General features: G+C 42.5%; 1 protein-coding gene and 1 long non-coding RNA gene across 2 annotated transcripts in view; both read left to right on the top strand.

Annotated features, from left to right (window-relative positions):
* Window positions 1-4,555, top strand: part of LOC143485498 (uncharacterized) — a 7,723-nt gene extending 3,168 nt beyond the window's left edge. Inside the window, exons 3-5 of the mRNA XM_076984945.1 lie at window positions 9-145; window positions 3,895-4,053; window positions 4,441-4,555. Of these exons, the coding sequence (XP_076841060.1) occupies window positions 9-145; window positions 3,895-4,053; window positions 4,441-4,555 (411 nt within the window). The remainder of the gene's footprint in view (window positions 1-8; window positions 146-3,894; window positions 4,054-4,440) is intronic.
* A 1,023-nt stretch (window positions 4,556-5,578) lies between these two features.
* Window positions 5,579-6,807, top strand: LOC143485462 (uncharacterized). The gene is made up of 3 exons (XR_013122893.1): window positions 5,579-5,732; window positions 5,996-6,122; window positions 6,493-6,807. It is a non-coding gene; the product is annotated as an uncharacterized LOC143485462 (long non-coding RNA).
* The last annotated feature ends 14,022 nt before the right edge of the window (window positions 6,808-20,829 follow it).

Raw genomic sequence — 20,829 nt, 5'->3', positions numbered from 1 at the left:
CTCTGCAGAGAGCAAGACAGTTCTTAGAGAAAGAGACCAGCTGTCTGAGAGCGAGACAAGCGGCACTAAGGACGGCCCACCCCAGCCCGCAGAGGTCCGCTGCAGGAGGTTCTGCTCAGCCTCTCTGCCAGGTCCGTCAAGTCTAGTCAGTTTTATTTATAAAGCGCTTTTTACAAAACATGGTGTCACAAAGCAGCTTCACGAGCGCATGGGTCCAGATCCCTAATGAGCAAGACGGGGGCGAGTGTGGCAGAGACAAACTCCCTAGGTGGATTAGGAAGAAACCTTGGGAGGACCAAGACCCAAAAGGGAAGCCATGCTCCATTGGCCCAGCAACTTTAAGTTCATATTTATAGTCCTGTGTCTATCTGAGCAGTCACAGTCTCTCCAATATGGATGCTGGGCCTCAGGTAGGATGCTGGCCGTATTGGCACATGCATCCACAGCATCAGCACATCCACTGGCAACCCAGAGCATCTTCTAGCTGCTTTATGGAATTGTCTTTGTAGAAACATGTAGTCAAGATACAGAATGCAGGTTAAATATGTAAAATCAAATTAAACTTCCATATATATAGTAGACGTGCCAGTGATTTAGCATGTGGCTCCAGCAGGCTTATCCCTAGCAGCATAACTAAAGGGAGGGGCCTGGAGGTGACCACAGGCATGAGGGTACTGAGACATTACTCTGCCTTCGGCTGTAATCTTGTAGTTTTCGGAGCTGAGCGCATTTCTGTGCTTTGAGAGAGCAGCAGGTGAGATGGATTATGGTATGCAGTGAGTTAACTCGGATATTGTGGAGGACTATTTAATGCTTTATAGGCCAACAGAAGAATTTAAAAATCAGTTTGATATTTAACCAGGAGCCAGTGCAACGCTGAGAGAGTAGGACTAATGTGATGGACTTCTCAAGGCCTAGTTAGGACTCTGGCTCTTGGATTCAAATGCAGCAAGTTGGACTTTCTTCAGGGACTGTTTAGAGCAGGGGTGCTCATTACGTCGATCGCGATCGACCGGTCGATCGCGAAGGAAGTGTCGGTCGATCGCGAAGGAATGTGCGTAGATCGCGTCACATAAAATAGTAGTAGATGAATCGCACATCTGCACTGACGGTGGTTGTATTTTGATTGACATTCACGGTAGCCAATCTGCAATCCACTCAACAAATTACGTTCGCCACCCCCCCCCCCCCCCCCCCCCGCTCAACAAATTACGTTCACCCCCCCCCCCTCCGCTCAACAAATTACGTTCGCCGCCACCCCCGGTAGATCTTTCTGACTTGGTCATCTTATAAGTAGCTCGCAAGCTGAAAACTGTGGGCACCCCTGGTTTAGAGCATCCAGTTAAAAGAGAGTTACAGTAGTCCAATCTTGATGAGATTGTGGACCAGTTTCTCTGCATCTGATACCGAACGTACATGTCTCAGCTTGGCAATATTACATGAAGTTGCAAAGGCAGCATTAGTGACATTGCATATGTGTGTGAAAAATGAAAGATCCAAATCACTAGAGACACCTAAACTTTTAGCAGGAGATTCAGGTGTTACTGAAAAGCCATCTAGTGTAATAAGAAGATTCGACCAATTGCTTCTTGCAGTCTTGGATCCAAGAAGTAACACCTCAGTTTTATCAGAATTTAGAAGAAGAAAATTAGACACCATCCAGTTCTTTATTTCTTGGATGCAGTTTTCAGTTTTGGTAGTAGTATTGACATCATCCAAATTAGAAGATATATATAACTGAGTATCATCTGCATAGCAATGGAAGCTAATACCATGCCTACAAATGCTTGCTAGCCTATATAATGAGAATAACATGGGACACAATACAGATCCTTATGAGTATTCATTATTTTCAAGTACAAATTGGTAACGATCGTTCAGGTAGGATTTGAACCAGGAGAGTGATTGACCTTTATCTGAGAATATTAAGAGATTTTAAGACTACTTTAGACGGTTTCAGTGCCGTAGTGGGTCTAAGCACGTTAGGTCTTGCAGGGCCTACAGCCATGTAGCCAGGTCAGATAGGAGACAGTAGGAAGCATGAGTGTAGTTCCTCTTAGATGTTCTGCTCCCCTGTGCTGTAGGAGGTGAGTGAGCAGGAGAAGCTGAGGGAGACGGTCCAGAAGGACCACACGCTCCTGAGAAAGAAAGAGGAGAGACTCAGCCAGCTGGAGACGTCACTGGCAGAGGAGGTAATACACACACACACACACACACACACACACGCGTATGCCTGCACCCACACACTTACGTACAAACCCACATTAATACCTACCTGGGCTTTACAATGTTTTTCTCAGCTGTCATGTGATGAAGGCGAGCGGCTGGTGGGAGATCGGAGAGTCTCATTTGATGTCAGAGACTCAGAGACGAGCAGAGACGAGTATGGCCAAGAGGAGACGAGTGAGAGACAAACTCTGAATGCACAACACGCACACACGGGCAGACATTTTGAGAAGGCACTAATTTTGGTTTTCACAAAGTTTACTACCATAGTTTTTTTATGGTGGCAATTTGTATTGATTCTAGATTGTGAAGAGTGATTAGATGAATTGCAATTAATTGCAAAGTCATTCCCTGTGATGAAAATGACCTTTTACAATACAAAATTACAATACAAAATTATTGCATTACGGCTCCTCCATTTCAGTTAATGGAGATCATTTCAGTGATGATCTCGTTAGCTCAGGAGATAAAAAGTTGATGAGGATAAGACAGCTGACATCAATCCGTCATGCTGATTAGAAGAGAAGACTGGTTGCTTTAAAAGGGTAGTGGTGCGTTTACGTTTTCTCCTGTTAACCATGGTCACCTCCAAGGAAACACGTTCAGTCATCATTGCATCAAAAGGGTTTCACAGGCAAGGACAGTGCGGCTTGTACGATGCACCCCAATCAACCATTTATCCAGTCACTAAGGACTTTGGGGAGAGTGCTTCAAGTTGCATGAAGGAGGCTTCAGGGAGCGTCTCCTACAGGAGCGTCTCCTACAGAGGAGGCAGCTATGAGCCTCCTCACACCATCAAAGTGTGGGGTCACTCCCAATGTTGCCTAAGCAAAGCACAGCCATAAATAAGGGAAGGTATCAAAACATCCTTCCAGAACAACTTCTCCCAACGATTCAGGAGCAGTTTAGCAACAAACAATTATGGACTGTTAATAATTGTACTTCATTATATCACATAAACATTTGACAAAAGGTTCTTAAAAAAATAAACTGAGGAAGCAAACTGTGAAAACTAAAAATTTGCCCACAACTGTAAGCAGCTCTAGAGTCCACTCTGGTCTTGATGGTTCATAGTTGTCTGATGTTTTTATCTCTCTAGCAGTAATACACCCAAACCCTGGTCTTCCTCTCTGTTTCAGCACATGCAGTGCCAGTGAAAGTGCAGCAGTTAGCAGAGTCCCTGCAGCAGATCTCTGGCCAGCTGAACACAGTGCTGGGTGCACTGGGATCTCTCACTGGGAGGACCGTCCAGCCCCTCCCTCAGCCACCTCCGTCCTCCTCCTTCCCTCCTGCCCCGTCCTGGGCATGGACACCAAGCCCCGCCTCCTCTTCATTGGCCAATCAGAACAGTTTCTTACACTGTTCTGTCCCAAAAACACACGGGTCTGACCTTCATTTGAACTCCCACTGGAGCAAACTCTTCCCTGGTACGTAGAGACAGACACACCCCAAACATTAGCAGTGATGAGCAGTGGTCACCTCTGTGGGCTGCAGTAACTTTCACTAATGCTTCATTTCTTCATCACTCGTAAAACCTTTAAAATACAAATAGAAAACTTCTGCCTCTCCCTCAAGCACAAACCAGTCACTGCTGGATTTATAGCCTTTTTTGCATAGTTGATGACCTCCATTGATTTTCTGTGCTTGGATAATGCCGATCTTTTCCAGTGCAAGTGTGATGCAGTGTAGAGACCTGCTTCAGATTAGCTTCAATCTAAACCGCACTACCTGTATTAAGACTGCTCTGATTTTAGGAGTTTCCATGGATACCAGTGCCCGCTATCCCATGAGGGCTACCAGAGCATATAGTGGATACACTCCAGCAAGGTGACTACACACACTTGCACACCTGTGCAGGCTCGCTCACAATCTCTCACTCTCACTCACAGGGTCAGTGCTGCTGTTGATTTTTGAAGGAAAATTGATGAACTCATACAGTGCTTTTCCATTATGTGTGTGTGTGTGTGTGTGTGTGTGTGTGTGTAGTCTCTCCTCTGAGCTAGATAGCCAGAGGCTGCAGAGACTGATTGAAGACAACAAAAGGTGGCTGGAATCACAACGCAAAGACCCAAATGTGTATCCTTTCACAATCTCTCTCTCCCCCTCAGCTTATACACATGTACGTATCACACACAAACCAGTACGGGAACAGAATGCATCATATTTTCACACACACTCTCTTGCACCCTTGTACTCTCCTGAACCTCTGCCCAGGCCTCTCTTCACACGCTACCCAGCTGCCCCACCCACCAATGGGCTGGTCCAGCTCGGCCTGGACGAGAACAATCAGATCAAGGTCTACCATTACCGAAGAGGCACAACCCACTGATGTCCGTGTATGTCCAATGCAAACATCAGTGGATAGACAGAATACAAACATGCCATCAGCATGTACACATTACAGGTGATGTTGCTGACAAAGTCAAGTCAGATTTAGCGTAGTACTTTGAAATTCTTTTTTGATAAAAACATTTCTCATCTAATTGAAATTCAGATGGCATATCTAACTGTAATTAGTGATTAAGGTATTTCTGCCTACATAACACATTGCAGTGGTGGATTATACTTATTAAGATGGCGGTGGCAGTGTTGGATGTGGCTAAAACGAGCTGGAACGTCGTCTTTCCTGCAGGTGCTGAACCTGCGCTCTGGCGTGTCCCGCATGGCGGTGGTGTCCTTGAGGGAGTTGTACTCCAGCCTGCAGAAAGGGATGGACCAGGAAGTGGAGGCTACAGCTAAGGTCCTCCTCCACAAAGCAGCGGAGTCCAATGCCTTCATCAGGCAGGACATGGACACAGCTCTGGACAGCATGGTGCAGAACTGCACCCCCATTCGGAGCATGAACGCCCTTCTCGCTGGAGGACTCTGGTCAGTTAGCCTGCAGTGAACTTTAAACTGTGGCTTTCAGATAGCAACAACAGTCACAAGAAGCTAACACAGCACTAATTTTGGCTGCTGTTTTTACCTCTCCAATGTTCTTTCAAAATATTGCCCTGGCCTATATCAATATTTTTAGTTATTTATCCTCTTATATGTTATTTTTATTGCGTTCCATCTCCGCTCTGCTGATCCAAACTGCCCTTCACAATGCTTAAAAAATAGGCTAGTTAGCTAGCTCACAGAGGACATACAAACATTTTCTGTTTAAAAATACACATGTACACTAACTGGTGCAAGCTAAGCAATCGAATAGAATATGATCATTTGATTGTGCACTTAGATCATACATAAGGGTTTTAAGTTTCTTTATAGAAGCTAAAAGTTGTACTGTATACATTGATTGGATGGATTAATAGTTATTACTATTATTATAATAGTTATTTTTTTCCTTCTGTTTTCCTCAAAAGTAATCTGAATGCTGCAGTAAGAAAGTGTACTGCTCGGCACTTGGCTACTTTGGTAGAGAAGATTGGTGCTGGCCGCTTATTGTCTGGGGCGAAAGACGTCACACCGCGAATTATTCCTGCAGTCTCCAAGTTGGCACAGGACTCTTCACAAGAAACCAAGTTAGTACTGGGATCAGAACGAGAATTCTACAAAGCTTATTCAGTTTCCCAGATAGTAATATTTTGCTGATTCTTTTAGTCTCCTAGTCTGATACTCTGAAGTCAGCAAATGCTGCTAAATTGTAGAGTAATAGATACACTATCGTGTTTTCTAGACACAGACAGCCTTGTAAAATTGTGCTGGTAAGATAAATGGTCAGTGTGCTGTGAGTTACGGGTCCCTCACGGTTCTCTCCTGTTTTGGGGTCTGTTCCTCGTCTCAGGCGCTTTGGCCGGCGTATGCTGCTGTTCCTGTCCTCCCACCACGACTTTGATAAGATGGTGGAAAAGTACATCCCTGCCAAAGACCTGGCAACCATCAGGGACACTGTCCTCACTCTGAAATCCAAGGTAGCGATTCATGATTGGATAAATGATGAGGATTTTTTATCCCATCCACTATGCCCCATGTTAACTCATTAAACAAATGTATGTGTAGACATCAAAAAACTATTCTTTCAGAAAGTCATTCCACTGATATGCTAAGAGATGCCAGATATAAAAAAGATAAAAGATTTACCAGAAATACTATAATTCCTATATTCATTAATAATATTTATAATATTGATAATAATCATTCCAGAGAGTTACCATAGTTACCAAATACTGTCACTTTAATTGAATGAAATCTTTCTAGGTTAAGAAAATGCTTCTGTAATAACCCAGTGCTGTCCAGGGTTGATTTATTTATCATTGTTCCTTTTAAATGTCCTTTTTATAGAGCTGGTTAGGGAACTTTACCCCTGCAAGCCACAACTGGTTGAGCAGAAGGTGCTCCCTCTGCTCTGGTAGCTCCTGGGGACCTCCAGCAACAGTGGTACGGTCCACGGGAGGGGTGGAAGCGTGAGAGGGGCCACTGTCCACCTATGCCAAGCCCTTCATGCCCACATGGGCCCTGCGCTGCTGGACTGCGCTGGTTACCAACCTTCCAATATCCGCAAGAGCCTAAGAGAGATTGTGAAGAACCTCCCGACCACATGAGAGCTGCCAGCCAGACCTCCAGACAAAAATAAAGCCCAACATGGATTCTACTTGAGGATGGAGATGTTTGTGCATTTCTTACTGTGCCTGCACTCTAAATGAAAGAGAGAGGAAGAAAGTCAAACGTTTTTAACATTTTGAATTAGCAGAAAGCTAAATCCTTAAACTCAGAAGTCCTTTTAAATAAGGAGCACAGATTTTAGTGAATCACATCAGGTTTAACACACCTAGGAGCTCTGCTCTTTTTGCACTTTGAAATACTAACACTTATGATAACTGTTGTCATGGTGACTATAGATATATATTGTTCTATGATTGTTATTTTCTGTTGACATATCCTGAGGTAACTGTGCAGAATGTAATTTATCACATACACAAGAAACAAGGATCTGGGGGGTATTCCACGAAGCGAGCTAACTCAGTAAGCCGGGCTTTTTAAGACAAGCCTGGCTCATTTTGCTCAAATTCGGTTCCACGAAAGAGGCTAGACTTGAGCCTCGCTCAGTTACTACAGCAACATATACGTTTGAACTAACCTGCTCTGTACCAGGCTAGAGTTGAGGCTTAGCTTAGCGGGACAGCTTCTATTGGCTGAGCAGCGTGATGTCAGTCTCGCCATCCGGGAAACTGAATTGAGGAACAAGGTTCCACTGTAGTTCTATCCATTAAATTGCTGTGGATGTAGCATATAATATCATATCTTTATACATTTAATTGAGTACTGTAATTATTAGTTTGGAATGATTGCAGGTTATTATTATCAAAATTTAATAATTATATTTCCAAATGCAATATATATTTCGATCTTAAGAGTACATATTCATTGTTAATCAGTGAGGTTTCTGCACATTTTAATGTATTGGTTTAATCTTCACAAATTCAGGTCAGTGTAAAATGGAATACAGTGTCTAATCGCAGTTATGGTGCAGAAACATACATTAGTATAAACTATATCACAAAAAATACAATTCTTTGTACCTGAGTATTAATAATTATTAATACTGAGTAATTTAGGTGAAGATACTTTTAGGTATATATTTATCCCCATACTTCCTCTTTTGTGTTCAAATTACAAGCAAATCATATCACTCTGCAATTTACATATGTTCAGTATAAATAATGTAAATGTGTGGTTAACTTAATGGTGCAAAAAGGAAATGGACACAGACAACTACCTTACCAAGATTTTCATACAGGTGATACAAATAATCCAAAATGTATGCTATAAAAGAGCAGCTAACAGTGAAGGCTGAAGGCTGATTGACCATGGCATGCCCATTTGTAGAGAATCCAGTAGATGAGGGAGCGTGTATAGTGTGCAGAGCATTCATGCTACCAGCTCCAAGGTCATTCCAGGACAGGACAGATCCACTGGGCTTTCCAGATGACTACTTATTTGTTCAGAAGACACAGTATTATATATCTTTGTAAATTACTGGGGCCATATATTGAGAAGACCACTAGACGTAGTAAAGCTCTTACCAAACCCCAAACGGTCTGTATCGCTTTGCGCTTCTTTGCCAGTCGTGCATTTCTGTACAGCATTGGGGATGCATAACATCTTAGTAAGGCAACGGTCTGCCGTGAAATTCGAAAGGTTTACCTTGCGCTTAAGCGTTTCCTTAATATATTCATCAAATTCCCTGGTCACAGAGGCATCCTTCCCATCCTTTTCAGAACAGCTGGCATGTATTCATGAGAAGTAGTGTTGGTTTGATCATTAACTTGGAGTCAATCAATCAATCAAATTTTATTTATATAGCGCTTTTTACAACAGTTGTTGTCACAAAGCAGCTTTACAAGTGGCGAGTCCTAGCCCCCAGAGAGCAAGCCAAGGGCGACAGTGGCAAGGAAAAACTCCCTAGTTTTTTTGCATGAGGAAGAAACCTTGAGAGGAACCAAGACTCAGGGGGGGAACCCATCCTCCTCTGGCCGACACCGGTCACCATGACAACAACAACAATTTAGACAGAAAGAAAATAAAGAAAAGGAAAAGATGTAGTAATGTCCATCATGGTGTAGGTTTATCCGGTCAGGCAGTAGGGGGCTGGCACTGGAGTTAAATGTATATGACTTTAACAGATGCTCTTATCCAGAGCACTTACCAAAGTGCTTTGTATTCATCTTAATCAACTATTTCATGCTAAAATTCATTCAATTCAAAACGCATTGAATTCTCTAGGATTTTCAAATGTCATTGGTGCTATAGACTGTACTCACATCTGGATAAAGGCTCCATCTGTACCCATGGAGGCAGACTATGTGAACCAAAAAATTATTTCACAGCATCAATGTACAGGTACATGCAAGTTTTGCCTACCCAACAGAAAATGTAAAGCATGTCAGTTCATGGGTTTGAACAACTTGTTCTAAATGGTTTGCACCAGCCAATTTCTATTCTCCAACATTGAGGTAAAATGGCCCGGCTCGGTGCACAATATTTCGTGCCTCCTCACTGGCACAGAGGTTTGCCCAAGGTAAGAACATTCCAACTACACAAAATAGTGCAGATTTGGCCTCAGTGTTTAACTCTTCTCCTTATAATTGTAGGTGCTTTTCCTGGCTTATTGCTTAGGGATAGGGGTTACCCCTGCCAACCTTTTCTCCTTACCCCATATGCAGACCCTACAACAGATGCAGAGAGGAGGTTCAATCGTGCACATTCTAAGACAAGGGCATGCAGTGAGATGGCATTTGGACAGTTAAAGAGCAGATTTAACTGCTTGCGCCATCTCAGAGTCACCCCTGAGAGAGCCTGTGATATTGTAGCACCCTGTGCAGTTTTGCACAATGTGGCAATACTGCAAAAAGAAGAAATGCCAAGAGTGCAGTTGGAGCAATGGGAAGACGACATTTTAATTGCAGACCACATGGATGGTAGAGCTATGAGGGACATGTATGCAAACACTTACTTTGGTTAAGGGAATATTTTGTTTGCATTTGTTCATTAACACTATTAACATAAAACAAGACGGCTTTTTTTTTGGAAAGAGAAATTTATTAATTGTCTTGCTGAGCCTGTGGACAGAAGAAACTTTGATTTACTTATCTTGCAAAAACAAGCATATTAAAGTGAGACCTTTTTGCAAATACTCACATTTTTCTCCATTTTCTTTATTTCAAGCTCCAACTTCCATATTTTTAGTTTTTTGTATTGCAGATCTGCTTTTTTACATTCTATATCTTGGAGCAAGAACCTTTTGTAGATCTCACTAATCTCAGATTCCTTTAAGACTGAAGTATAGTCAAGATTGAGAAGTATTTATTCATGTTGAACTGCATAACTACTACTCACGTGTTCTCTTGCAGAGGTGTGAGCTCTGGACATGGAGGCCTGAGGGTCTTCTCTCTGTTCTTCCATTTCCTTTAAATACAACACAAATCATGAGATCACACAGCACATTAACAGACAGATACATAGACACACACGCCTTACAGAACAGGCAGACACTGTGTCCTCATTCTCCTGTACCATCCTGGATGGTCCGGCAATCTCCCCCTGCAAACAACAAATTAAGACACATAAATGTTAATGATCCTCAGGGTTCAGTCATAAGAAATAGGCTGGTTTATGGTACTCACATCATTGTCAAATACAGGAGGGTCTAAAAGAGTCCGCACACCCCCCACCACTGTAGTCATCAAGAATACAATAATACTATGATGTAGCCTGTAAGAACAAACATGTAAAATCTGAGAAACAACTGAACCTACCTTTAACATAAGGCTGTGTATCATGAGGACAGACAGGATCAGATGATGTTCCTCCTTCAATTCCCACAATGATGGGGTGTCCGCTGTTTTGCTCTAAAGCAAGGTCTTCTGCAGGAGTGAGGGCTGCTACAGGAGGCCCACCACCAGCAGCAGCAGTAGCAGTAGCAGTTTTCTTTCTGGTTGCTAAAATATTTTATATAGTTATTTAATATGGTGTTTTATATATATATAAATATATTTATATATTTTTATATTTCACCTTGACCTGCTGCCACGTTCTCTTAACCCTGCTCATGTTACTTTTAAATCATGAAATTATTATTAACATTATTAATTTACTATAACACTTTTAAAATGCCAATGAATGGATTAAATTACACTACCGTTCAAAAGTTTGGGGTCACTTAGAAATGTTCTTATTTTTGAAAGAAAAGCAGTTTTTTTTTTTTTCAATTTAGCTAACATTAAATGCATCAAAAATACACTCTATACATTATTAATGTGGTAAATGACTATTCTAGCTGTAAACGTCTGGTTTTTAATGCAATATCTACATAGATGTATGGAGACCCATTTCCAACAACCATCACTCCAGTGTTCTAATGGTACATTGTGTTTGCTAACTCTGTAAGGAGGCTATTGGATATTTAGAAAACCCTTGAAAACCCTTGTGCAAGTAGGTTAGCACAGCTGAAAACAGTTTTGCTGATTAGAGAAGCTATAAAACTGACCTTCCTTTGAGCTAGTTGAGAATCTGGAGCATTACAATTGTTGGTTCGATTAAAATCACAAAATGGCCAGAAAAAAACAACTTTCAATTGAAACTCGACAGTCTATTCTTGTTCTGAGAAATGAAGTCTATTCCATGCAAGACATTTTGCAAGAAACTGAAGATTTCCTACAATGGTGTGTACTACTCCCTTCAGAGGAGAGCACAGACAGGCTCTAACCAGAGTAGAAGGAGAAGTGGAAGGCCCCGCTGCACAACTGAGCAAGAAGACAAGTACATTAGAGTCTCAGGTTTGAGAAATCGACGCCTCACAGGTCCTCAACTGGCAGCTTCATTAAATAGTACCCGCAAAACGCCAGTGTCAACGTCTACAGTGAAGAGGCGACTCCGGGATGCTGGCCTTCAGGGCAGAGTGGCAAAGAAAAAGATTAATATGGGCAAAATAACACAGACATTGGACAGAGGAAGATTGGAAAAAAGTGTTATGGACAGATGAATCAAAGTTTGAGGTGTTTGGATCACACAGACGAACATTTGTGAGACGCAGAACAACTGAAAAGATGCTGGAAGAGTGCCTGACACCATCTGTCAAACATGGTGGATGGTCTGGGGTAATGTGATGGTCTGGGGTTGCTTTGGTGCTGGTAAAGTGGCAGATTTGAACAAGGTAAAAGGAATTTTGAATAAGGAAGGCTATCACTCCATTTTGCAACACCATGCCATACCCTGTGGACAGCGCTTGATTGGAGCCAATTTCATCCTGCAACAGGACAATGACCCAAAGCACTCCTCCAAATTATGCACAAACTATTTAGAGAAGAAGCAGGCAGCTGGTGTTTTATCGGTAATGGAGTGGCCAGCGCAGTCACCAGATCTCAACCCCATTGAGCTGTTGTGGGAGCAGCTTGACCGTATGGTACGAAAAAAGTGCCCATTAACCCAATCAAACTTGTGGGAGCGGCTTCTGGAAGCATGGGGTGAAATTTCTCCAGATTACCTCAGCAAATTAACAGCTAAAATGCCAAAGGTCTGCAATGCTGTAATTGCTGCTAAGGGAGCATTCTTTGACGAAAGCAAAGTTTAAAGTAGAAAATTATTTCAAATAAAAAAAAAAACATTATTTCTACCTTGTCAATGTCTGGACTATATTTCTATTCATTTTGCAACTCATTTGATAAATAAAAGTATGAGATTTCAGGGAAAACACAAAATTGTCTAGGTGACCCCAAACTTTTGAACGGTAGTGTATATGCTCACACATTTAATCTGTCTGCAATATTATGCCAAGCAGCTTCTCTGGCTTTATTAATACAGGATGTGTTGCCTTTCTTCATAATAACGTGTTTATATTCCTCATAAAGACGTATGAGCAGCTCCTGTTCAGCAGAAGAAAAAAAAAGCTGCTCGTTTCTTCAGCTCTTTCGACATTTTCTTGCCTTTTCGAATATTGATTAGTGAGGCTGTGTAAATACTGTGTGCACGCGCATGATCGCCAATTACAAAAGCCTGGCTTGAATTAGCGGGAATAGGTTGCGTCTGGATTTCGTTAGTGGAACGGAACTAGACGGAAGTGAACTGTTTGGCTTACTCAAGCGAGGCTCACTCTAATAAGCGCCGCTTTCATAAGCTCGCTTCGTGGAATAGCCCCCTGGTCAGCTAACGAGCTATCCAAACGCTAACGCAAATCATCCAGGATAATCCAGTCACATAAGAGGAAATATAATTAACTATACTGATAGGCTACCAAAAAAGTAGGCGTGTCCCGCGTGTCTTTGCTCCCCACCGCAAACTTCAAGGCAACCAATTAACCCTAATAAGTTCAATCTACTTAAAAAACAGAGGTAACTCGTTGCCTCAAAAAAATTTAGTAATGGCTTCTGTCAAAACTAATATAATTGAGTTGTATGGATACAACTCATACTTATATGATTTAAATAGAGTGAACTAATCAAAAGTTGAAATTACTCAGTTTACTCAATTTTAAATTACTCAGTTGCTTTTACTTGTTAATTTAACTTTTGTTATGATTTTGAGTTTTTTGCTTAGCACTAGCATTAGCAACAATATATTTTGCTTACCCTTTAAACATAATATAGGAATTAAATGTAACTATTGTTTTAAATGTGTCCGAGCTGTGAACCCGAGAGAGGGGCCTTAGGAAATCATGATGCGTAAGGAGTATAAACGAGAAGGTGATTGCTCAAGCAGAAGTGGTGAACTAATAATGCTGACATGGGTGAAACATGAATGTATGACATCCTGATGTATGGTGACCTCGGGTCAAGCAGACAGTCCAGAGACAGGAACCATATGTATAAGAGATGTTAGGTTTGGAGACAAAGAGAGAAGTCTTGTTTGTTCGAACAACAATACCATGTAAGGCATAGAAGCAGATCTGTGAGTTTGGGGCGTGGAGAAATCGTATATAAAGACGGCATGTACAAACACTTGTTGGGTCTCTCTGATGTTAGAATGTGAGATCCCCAGAGATGTCTCTGTTTTAATAAAGGCATTTTTGCTATTGCTATAATTTTGGTATGTGGTTCCTGCTACAGTATTAATCACTACACAGTTACAAATAACTTAAGAGATACTTGAGATTTTTTATTATTAATACTTAATTGTTATAATTATTGTAAATGAACTTCACTGACAACACTGGTTTCATAGATATGAACTTGTTTATTATCATTTGGCATCAAATAACATTTTAAACCATTACTGCTTTCAGTCAAAAGCAAAACAGTGTGCTTCATACAAAAGATCAAGTGAATGACAAGACATAGGCTATAACGTGACATGAACAGAGATTCCTCAAATCAGTGCTTTTAAGCAATAAAGTTATTTTTGAGCAATAAAATGCTTGCCTTGCACAACATAAAATTAGAGAGAGAGAGAGAGAGAGGAAGCATTTTCATTTATTTACTTCAAACAAGCTAAAATAAACACCAACTTTACATCCTGCTGGTAGTGAGTGTATTTCTAACTAAAATTTCTGCTAAATTCTAAGAAATCCTTTAGTTTTTTTACGACTGCTAACATGCGTTTCCCAATACTTGAGATACATTTTTAAAACTCTAACACAGCAACACATTTACTGAATGCTAACGTTAGCAGCAAGCTAGCATTATCAGCAATCTATCCAAATTAATACATTGCTAACACATGTATAAAACAGTTCATTCCTGCCACACAATCTAATTGGTTAAGAACTGCTCTAACCGATCAGATATTTCACCATAACGCCACAGCTGTGATGAAGAATACAATAGTCGTCTTTATTTCGTGTCTGCATTATCACACACTGTTAACCCTAATAAGTTCAATCTACATTAAAAAACAGAGGTATTGAGTTGTATGGATACAATTCATACTTATATGATTTAAATAGAGTGAACTAATTAAAAGTTGAAATTACTCAATTTAAAATTACTCAGTTGCTTTTACTTGTTAATTTAACTACACAATTACAAATACCTTAAACTATTAAGAAAGAACTGCTTACAGTTAATACATCAAGTTTTTAATACTTTTACTTATGAGATTTTTTATTATTAATACTTAATTGTTATAATTATTGTAAATGAACTTCACTGACAACACTGGTTTCATAGATATGAACTTGTTTATTATCATTTGGCATCAAATAACATTTTAAACCATTACTGCTTTCAGTCAAAAGCAAAACAGTGTGCTTCATACAAAAGATCAAGTGAATGACAAGACATAGGCTATAACGTGACATGAACAGAGTTTCTATAATAAAGTTATTTTTGAGCAATAAAATGCTTGCTAACGTTAGCAGCAAGCTAGCATTATCAGCTATCTATCCAAATTAATACATTGCTAGCACATGTATAAAAGAGTTAGTTCCTGCCACACAATCTAATTGGTTAAGAACTGCTCCAACCGATCAGATATTTCACCATAACGCCACAGCTGTGATGAAGAATACAATTGTCTTTATTTTGTGTCTGCATTATCACACACTGTTAAAAAGCTTCTCCAAGTCACGTGTTTGCCAAAAGTTTAATAGACACGAATTAGTTTGGCGCCCCACACACAGGACGTATACGGTGTACATGTAATGTCACAGAAATTCAGTGGATAGAATTATTAGTAGGAAGTATCATGTATTGATTTTTTATTGCAAAGGCCCTAATGGGGAAAATACCTTTATATATTTCTAATCTACTTCCATTTCAATCTAATTTATCTTATTTATATAATACAAAATCACAAAATAAGTTGCTCTTAGATAGCCCATTAGAAAGAACAGAGTTGGTCATGGTGAGCGGTGTCGGCCAGAGGAGGATGGGTTTCCCCCCTGAGTCTTGGTTCCTCTCAAGGTTTCTTCCTCATGCAAAAAACTAGGGAGTTTTTCCTTGCCACTGTTGCCCTTGGCTTGCTCACTGGGGGCTAGGACTCAGCACTTGTAAAGCTGCTTTGTGACAACAACTGTTGTAAAAAGTGCTATATAAATAAAATTTGATTGATTGATTGAGTTGGGGAAAATGGCTTTTTCATTGTATGCGCCTTATGTTTGGAATGAGCGTCAAGCTGTCTTAAACCTAGGCTTCTTACCCTCTCTGAAATTGTGTTGTGTATAGAAGTATTGTATGTCATTGTGTATAATTGTTTTGTTCTGCAAATATTGGCCAGGACTCCCTGGGAGAAGAGTTATTGTAACTCAGTGAGATTCCTCCTGGTTGAATAAATGTTAAATAAAAATAAATATATAAAACAGATGATGCATCTGAAATAAACACAATTTAAAAACAAAATACTAAAATAGGCTAAAACAAACAAAAATGGACTAACAAACAAACAAAAAAGCCCAGACACTGCAGTATTGAAATTCTGTAATAAAGTCATTTTTTTCAGGTAAGAAGAGCCTGCTGAGGGGTAGTTCAAAGTCAAAGTCTACTTTATTGTCAAATCTGTGATACGTGCGGGACATACACAGGATTGAAATTACGTTACTCTCAGACTCCATAGTGCAGCGGTAAACATTTACTTAAAATTAACATTAACTAAAACAGTAAAAAAAGGAATAGTACAATAGTAACGGTAAGTACAATAGTAAAGATAAAAAATATAGCTGAGTTGTGTATATATATAATAAAATAAATAGAGGTCTCTGAAATTTACATTCAAGTAAGTGGCGTATGCAGCAGTAAGTAAACGTACTGTATGTGCAAAGTGAATGTATGAGGAATCTGGTGTAATTACGATTAAAGTGAACGTATGCAATGAATTAGAAATATAATGTGCAAATGTAACAGGAGTGCAAATTGAAGAAAGAGCAGGGAGTGAGTTGATCCTCCTGACTGGTGGACTGGTGCCAGGGGGATCTGCCTTCTGAACTGTCATGAGATCACAACAGATCCTGGACCTGTAGGAGGAGCCAAGACACAAAATGGCAGTGAGATATCAATACTCCCAGCTGAACTACTCTCTGGACTACACCTGGTTGCAGCATGTGGATAAGACAACGGGGCGAAGATAAGATTTTCTATGGGGCAGTGTGAAGTGTGACGGCAGCTGCAGCGTGAGAAGGCAAACTGCTCTACAGACGCTCTACCTGGCTCAGAGAGGCTGAAACTTGGAGGACGCGGCTCTGTGTCTCTCGGCGCCGGGCAGGGCTGCTCTGGCAGAAGGCACAACCGAGGTCTTTTTGGACCATCCCGGAGGCCGCGGCGCTCTATTCTATAAGGAGATGCGAGACAGTGATCAACGACTGCGGCCTGTCGACAGAGCCGGAGGGGAGGGAGAGGCAGAGCGCGTGGGACTCACCCGGTGGGATGACCATGGCCAGCGACTTGGGCAGGGTGGCGGCGTTTTCCACAAAGGTGGGCAGGCGCCTGGGGCTGAGCGGGCTGCAGGTGTCCGAGTCCCGCACGGTCACACAGCTGTTGACGTCCACCCGCTTGTTCACGCAGCAGCTAGGGAGGAGTGTTTAAATCCACAAAGTGAGCAAACAGAAGGGTGACCGTTTCAACACAGAGCAAACACAGAGCTCAGAGGCACAGGAGGCGGAGCAAAGGAGTTCGTGGGGAGGGCACCTGGTGGGATTGTCCTTGCCCTCGGTGTCGCTGGAGATGGTGATTATTCTGACAGCGGGGCGGAGTGTGTCCGAGATGATGATGGGCTGAGATGGGTGCATGGCAGAGGACACACACACAACCAACAAACAGGTCACATGTACTTAATGGCAAGACCCTTCAAACATAGCTGAAAAGCACATTTCCGGTGAGTAATTTCTTATCTGAACACCTGCAGTGTTTAATGTGAGCTGTAGGTTTGGGGATACTGGTGCAACACACGACAAGCTTGTGCTGGCAGGCCCACCTGGCTGTGTTGGTCGGGCTGGCTGCTGAAGGTGACTGGGAGGTTGGAGTTGGTGCTGGCCCCCGCCCCCAGCCACACCCCCACTGCCGAACAGGCCTCTGCTGCCGTCGAAGCCCGTGCACCTCCGCTTACAGATCTCCATGTTCTGGAAGCAAGACTTTACACTGCAAAGTGAGAGAGACAGAGAGTGAGACAGACAACGAGAGTGACACACAGAGTCAGTGAGACAGAAAGAGGTGAGTTACAGCACTGTGCTACAGCAAGTTACAATAAGATGGCGTTCCTTAAAAAGAGCTCTTTGGGGTTTTCTTCCATTTGCATGCAACTTTAGTGTGCTTCCAGTTGGAATTCTTAGCTCCTTGTCTGAATACATTTTACACGAAAGAAGCAAATTATGGAGCGCCCAGCCCTGCATAATGATCGACACGCAAACCATCCTGCCCGCGTCGGAGCTGGAACACAGGCTGGACTGTGTGAGACGGAGGGACGGCCCTGTACACACTCACTGTGCACTGTGAGGGTAGTGAGAGAGGTGAGCCATGGTGATGAATGGGTGTTTGAGAGTCTCCAATGGCGTGATCCGTTTCCCTGCGTCCAGCGTCAGCATCTTTTTAAGCAGGTTGATGAACTCCCACCGGTCAGCCTTCTCCACCTGAACGTCTGTGCCTTCCAGAATGGGCATGTTGACCTGCATGGGAGACGAACGGGTAGGTCATATTATGTGCCAGCAGAGGGCGGCGATGTGCCTAAGACGCTGTTTCAGCAGCAACATTGCCGTGTGTTCCTCTGCATTTCACAGGCGCTGTTGTGACTTACATACACTTCTTATTATGACAGCACGAACCCTCGAACCCTTGAACTCAAAACCAAGACCTTGCTCTACATGCTCCACCAGCAGCTGGTGCGCTTTGTTCTTCATTTGCATGTCACAGCAGTGATGCTAAGCGTGCAATAAGGTGTACAAGAGCACAAATAACCTGCTTCATGTCATCGAGACGGTCGAAAATGTATCTCCTGGTCTCTTGGGACTTGACGCCAAGCTCCACCTCATGCTCTAAAGGCGTCTGGGGAACATAGAAGGAGAAAAAACGTTCAGGTGTACTGTCAGGTGCCATTACAGATCTCTTATGAACCGAACACATGGCACAAGAAGGATGGGGGACCTTGAGTCTCCACAGATGGTAGCTGGAGCCAGAGCCCCTGTGGAAGAAGCATCTGGTCTTGGTTCCCGCACTCAGGAGGTTCTCTGCTGGAAGGCCCTGCGTCTGGGAGATGTACCGGATCTGCGGCGACAGCGTACAGGAGGGATGATTTTATGGTATGATGGGATGACTTTATTTTATGTTCATATATTGATCCTGAAGACGAGCTAGCAAAGACAACTACTCTATCCAAACCCTACATGTCCCTACAGCCACAAAGCCACCATGGGTCTGCACCTCTAACACAGTAAGGGCTTCGCTTTCCTAAAACACCTTGCACCAGTCAACCCTGTTGTACTGGGAGCTTCACCTGGACCCATCTTAGAATTCCACTGTCATGCAAACCTGAGGTGTTTTTCCCACTGCAAGACAGTATTTCTAGCACTACTGTAAAGAGCTCTTATTAGATTTCCAATTATAGCCAGCAAACACATCTCAGGCCTAAAGGGCCCACAGATCACACTCTCAACACATTTGAGTTAATTGTTTTGTTGGTTCCCCAAAAATCATTCATAGTCTCTTCTTTGCCAGTCATTACAGAACAGCTAGCAAGCTGCATAGTTAGAATAAAGGTGGCCATCACTGTTAGCAACTCCACTCTTCTCCCAAACAAGATTTACATCTTTATTACACAGCGAGGAAGTTCTGGAAAGGAGGTGGGAAAGCAGACTCTAAATCAGCACTGTTCTTCGATGCTTCGTGAATAAAGACAGAAGCGTGAGAAAGGCGAGGTTCGGGTCCGAGGCCCGTGGGCTGACCTGATCGTATTCAGATGCTCCAGGATACAGGGGCCAGCCCAGGAAGAGCTCGGCGATGACACAGCCCAGGGACCACATATCGATGGCCTCGCAGAACGGGAGACCCAGGATGATCTCGGGCGATCTGGACCAAAAAGACAAAAACGTCCATCATCACGTTTAGCATGATACTGTGGTTTGTGGTGATTCAAAGGTACTCACTTTAACACAGAGTGATGAATTAATGTGTGAAAATGTAAAAGCTTTAAGAAGTATTTTTTTTACTACCTGAAATATTCTTTTGGTAAATTGGTAGTACAATACTGGCCTGTGCATTACCCATCTACTACTGTAGTGTAACCTGACACTGACACTACACTGACACTACACTGACACTACATACTGATGTGCTGTTCTATGTAAATACAGAACAACACTGCCATGGTGTAACTACAATGGAGCAGTGCAGGTACCCTGTACTGATATTACCAAAGCCTGAAGCATAAAACCAACCAAAAAAATATTTTTATGTGTGCTGAGAGGATCTTAACTTCTCAGGCACTGAAGATATTAAGATATTCTTTGGTGTTTGGATAAATGACAACACTTACATGATCCAGTTAAAAATACATCACTTATAAATCAAATGGCAATCAAACGCATTGCAGTTCATCGTAATGCTTATCACAATCTTAATGTGCAGCCGTGTCACCATAGCCATCCACAACGGGCAGTTCACCTCTCAAGCACACTCGAGCGGAAGCGATTCCCACAACCATGCATCTGTTTCCAATATGCCTTAGGCCGTGCCACTCACCGGTAGTATCTGGTCTGCAGGTAGGAGGAGCACACAGCCTTGGAGACGTGGGTGGCGGAGCCGAAGTCGATGACCTTGACCCGGTACGGCTGCCTGACGGGGTCCACCAGCATGATGTTGTCAGGCTTGAGGTCGGTGTGGATCAGGCCCAGACTCTTCAGCTTCAGGAGCGCCATGGCCAACTGCTGCACTATGGGCCGGATGCACTTCAGCGGCAGCGGGCTGTGCTTGACGAAGTCCTGCAAGCTCTGCCCCAGCATCTCAAACACCAGGCATAAGTGGTTCCTGTGCTGGAAGCACTCGTACGAGCGAACAATGTTGAACTCGTCTACGTTCTCCTTGTTGAGACGGCTCAGGATGCTCATCTGAGCAGATGGGGGAAGATGGGACAGGCGTTAAGTTATGTGGGCACAGCATTCAAGGGCTAATATGCTACGTAACTTCAATAGCATCAGCCCAGTTACTGCATGGCTCCCTTCAGACATTTACTTTTGCTATATTTGGCAGATGCTCTTTTCCAGAGGGA

The sequence above is a fragment of the Brachyhypopomus gauderio genome, unplaced genomic scaffold, assembly GCF_052324685.1.
Source record: "Brachyhypopomus gauderio isolate BG-103 unplaced genomic scaffold, BGAUD_0.2 sc34, whole genome shotgun sequence".
NCBI lineage: Eukaryota > Metazoa > Chordata > Actinopteri > Gymnotiformes > Hypopomidae > Brachyhypopomus > Brachyhypopomus gauderio.
This window is presented reverse-complemented; position numbering and strand designations above follow the sequence as displayed.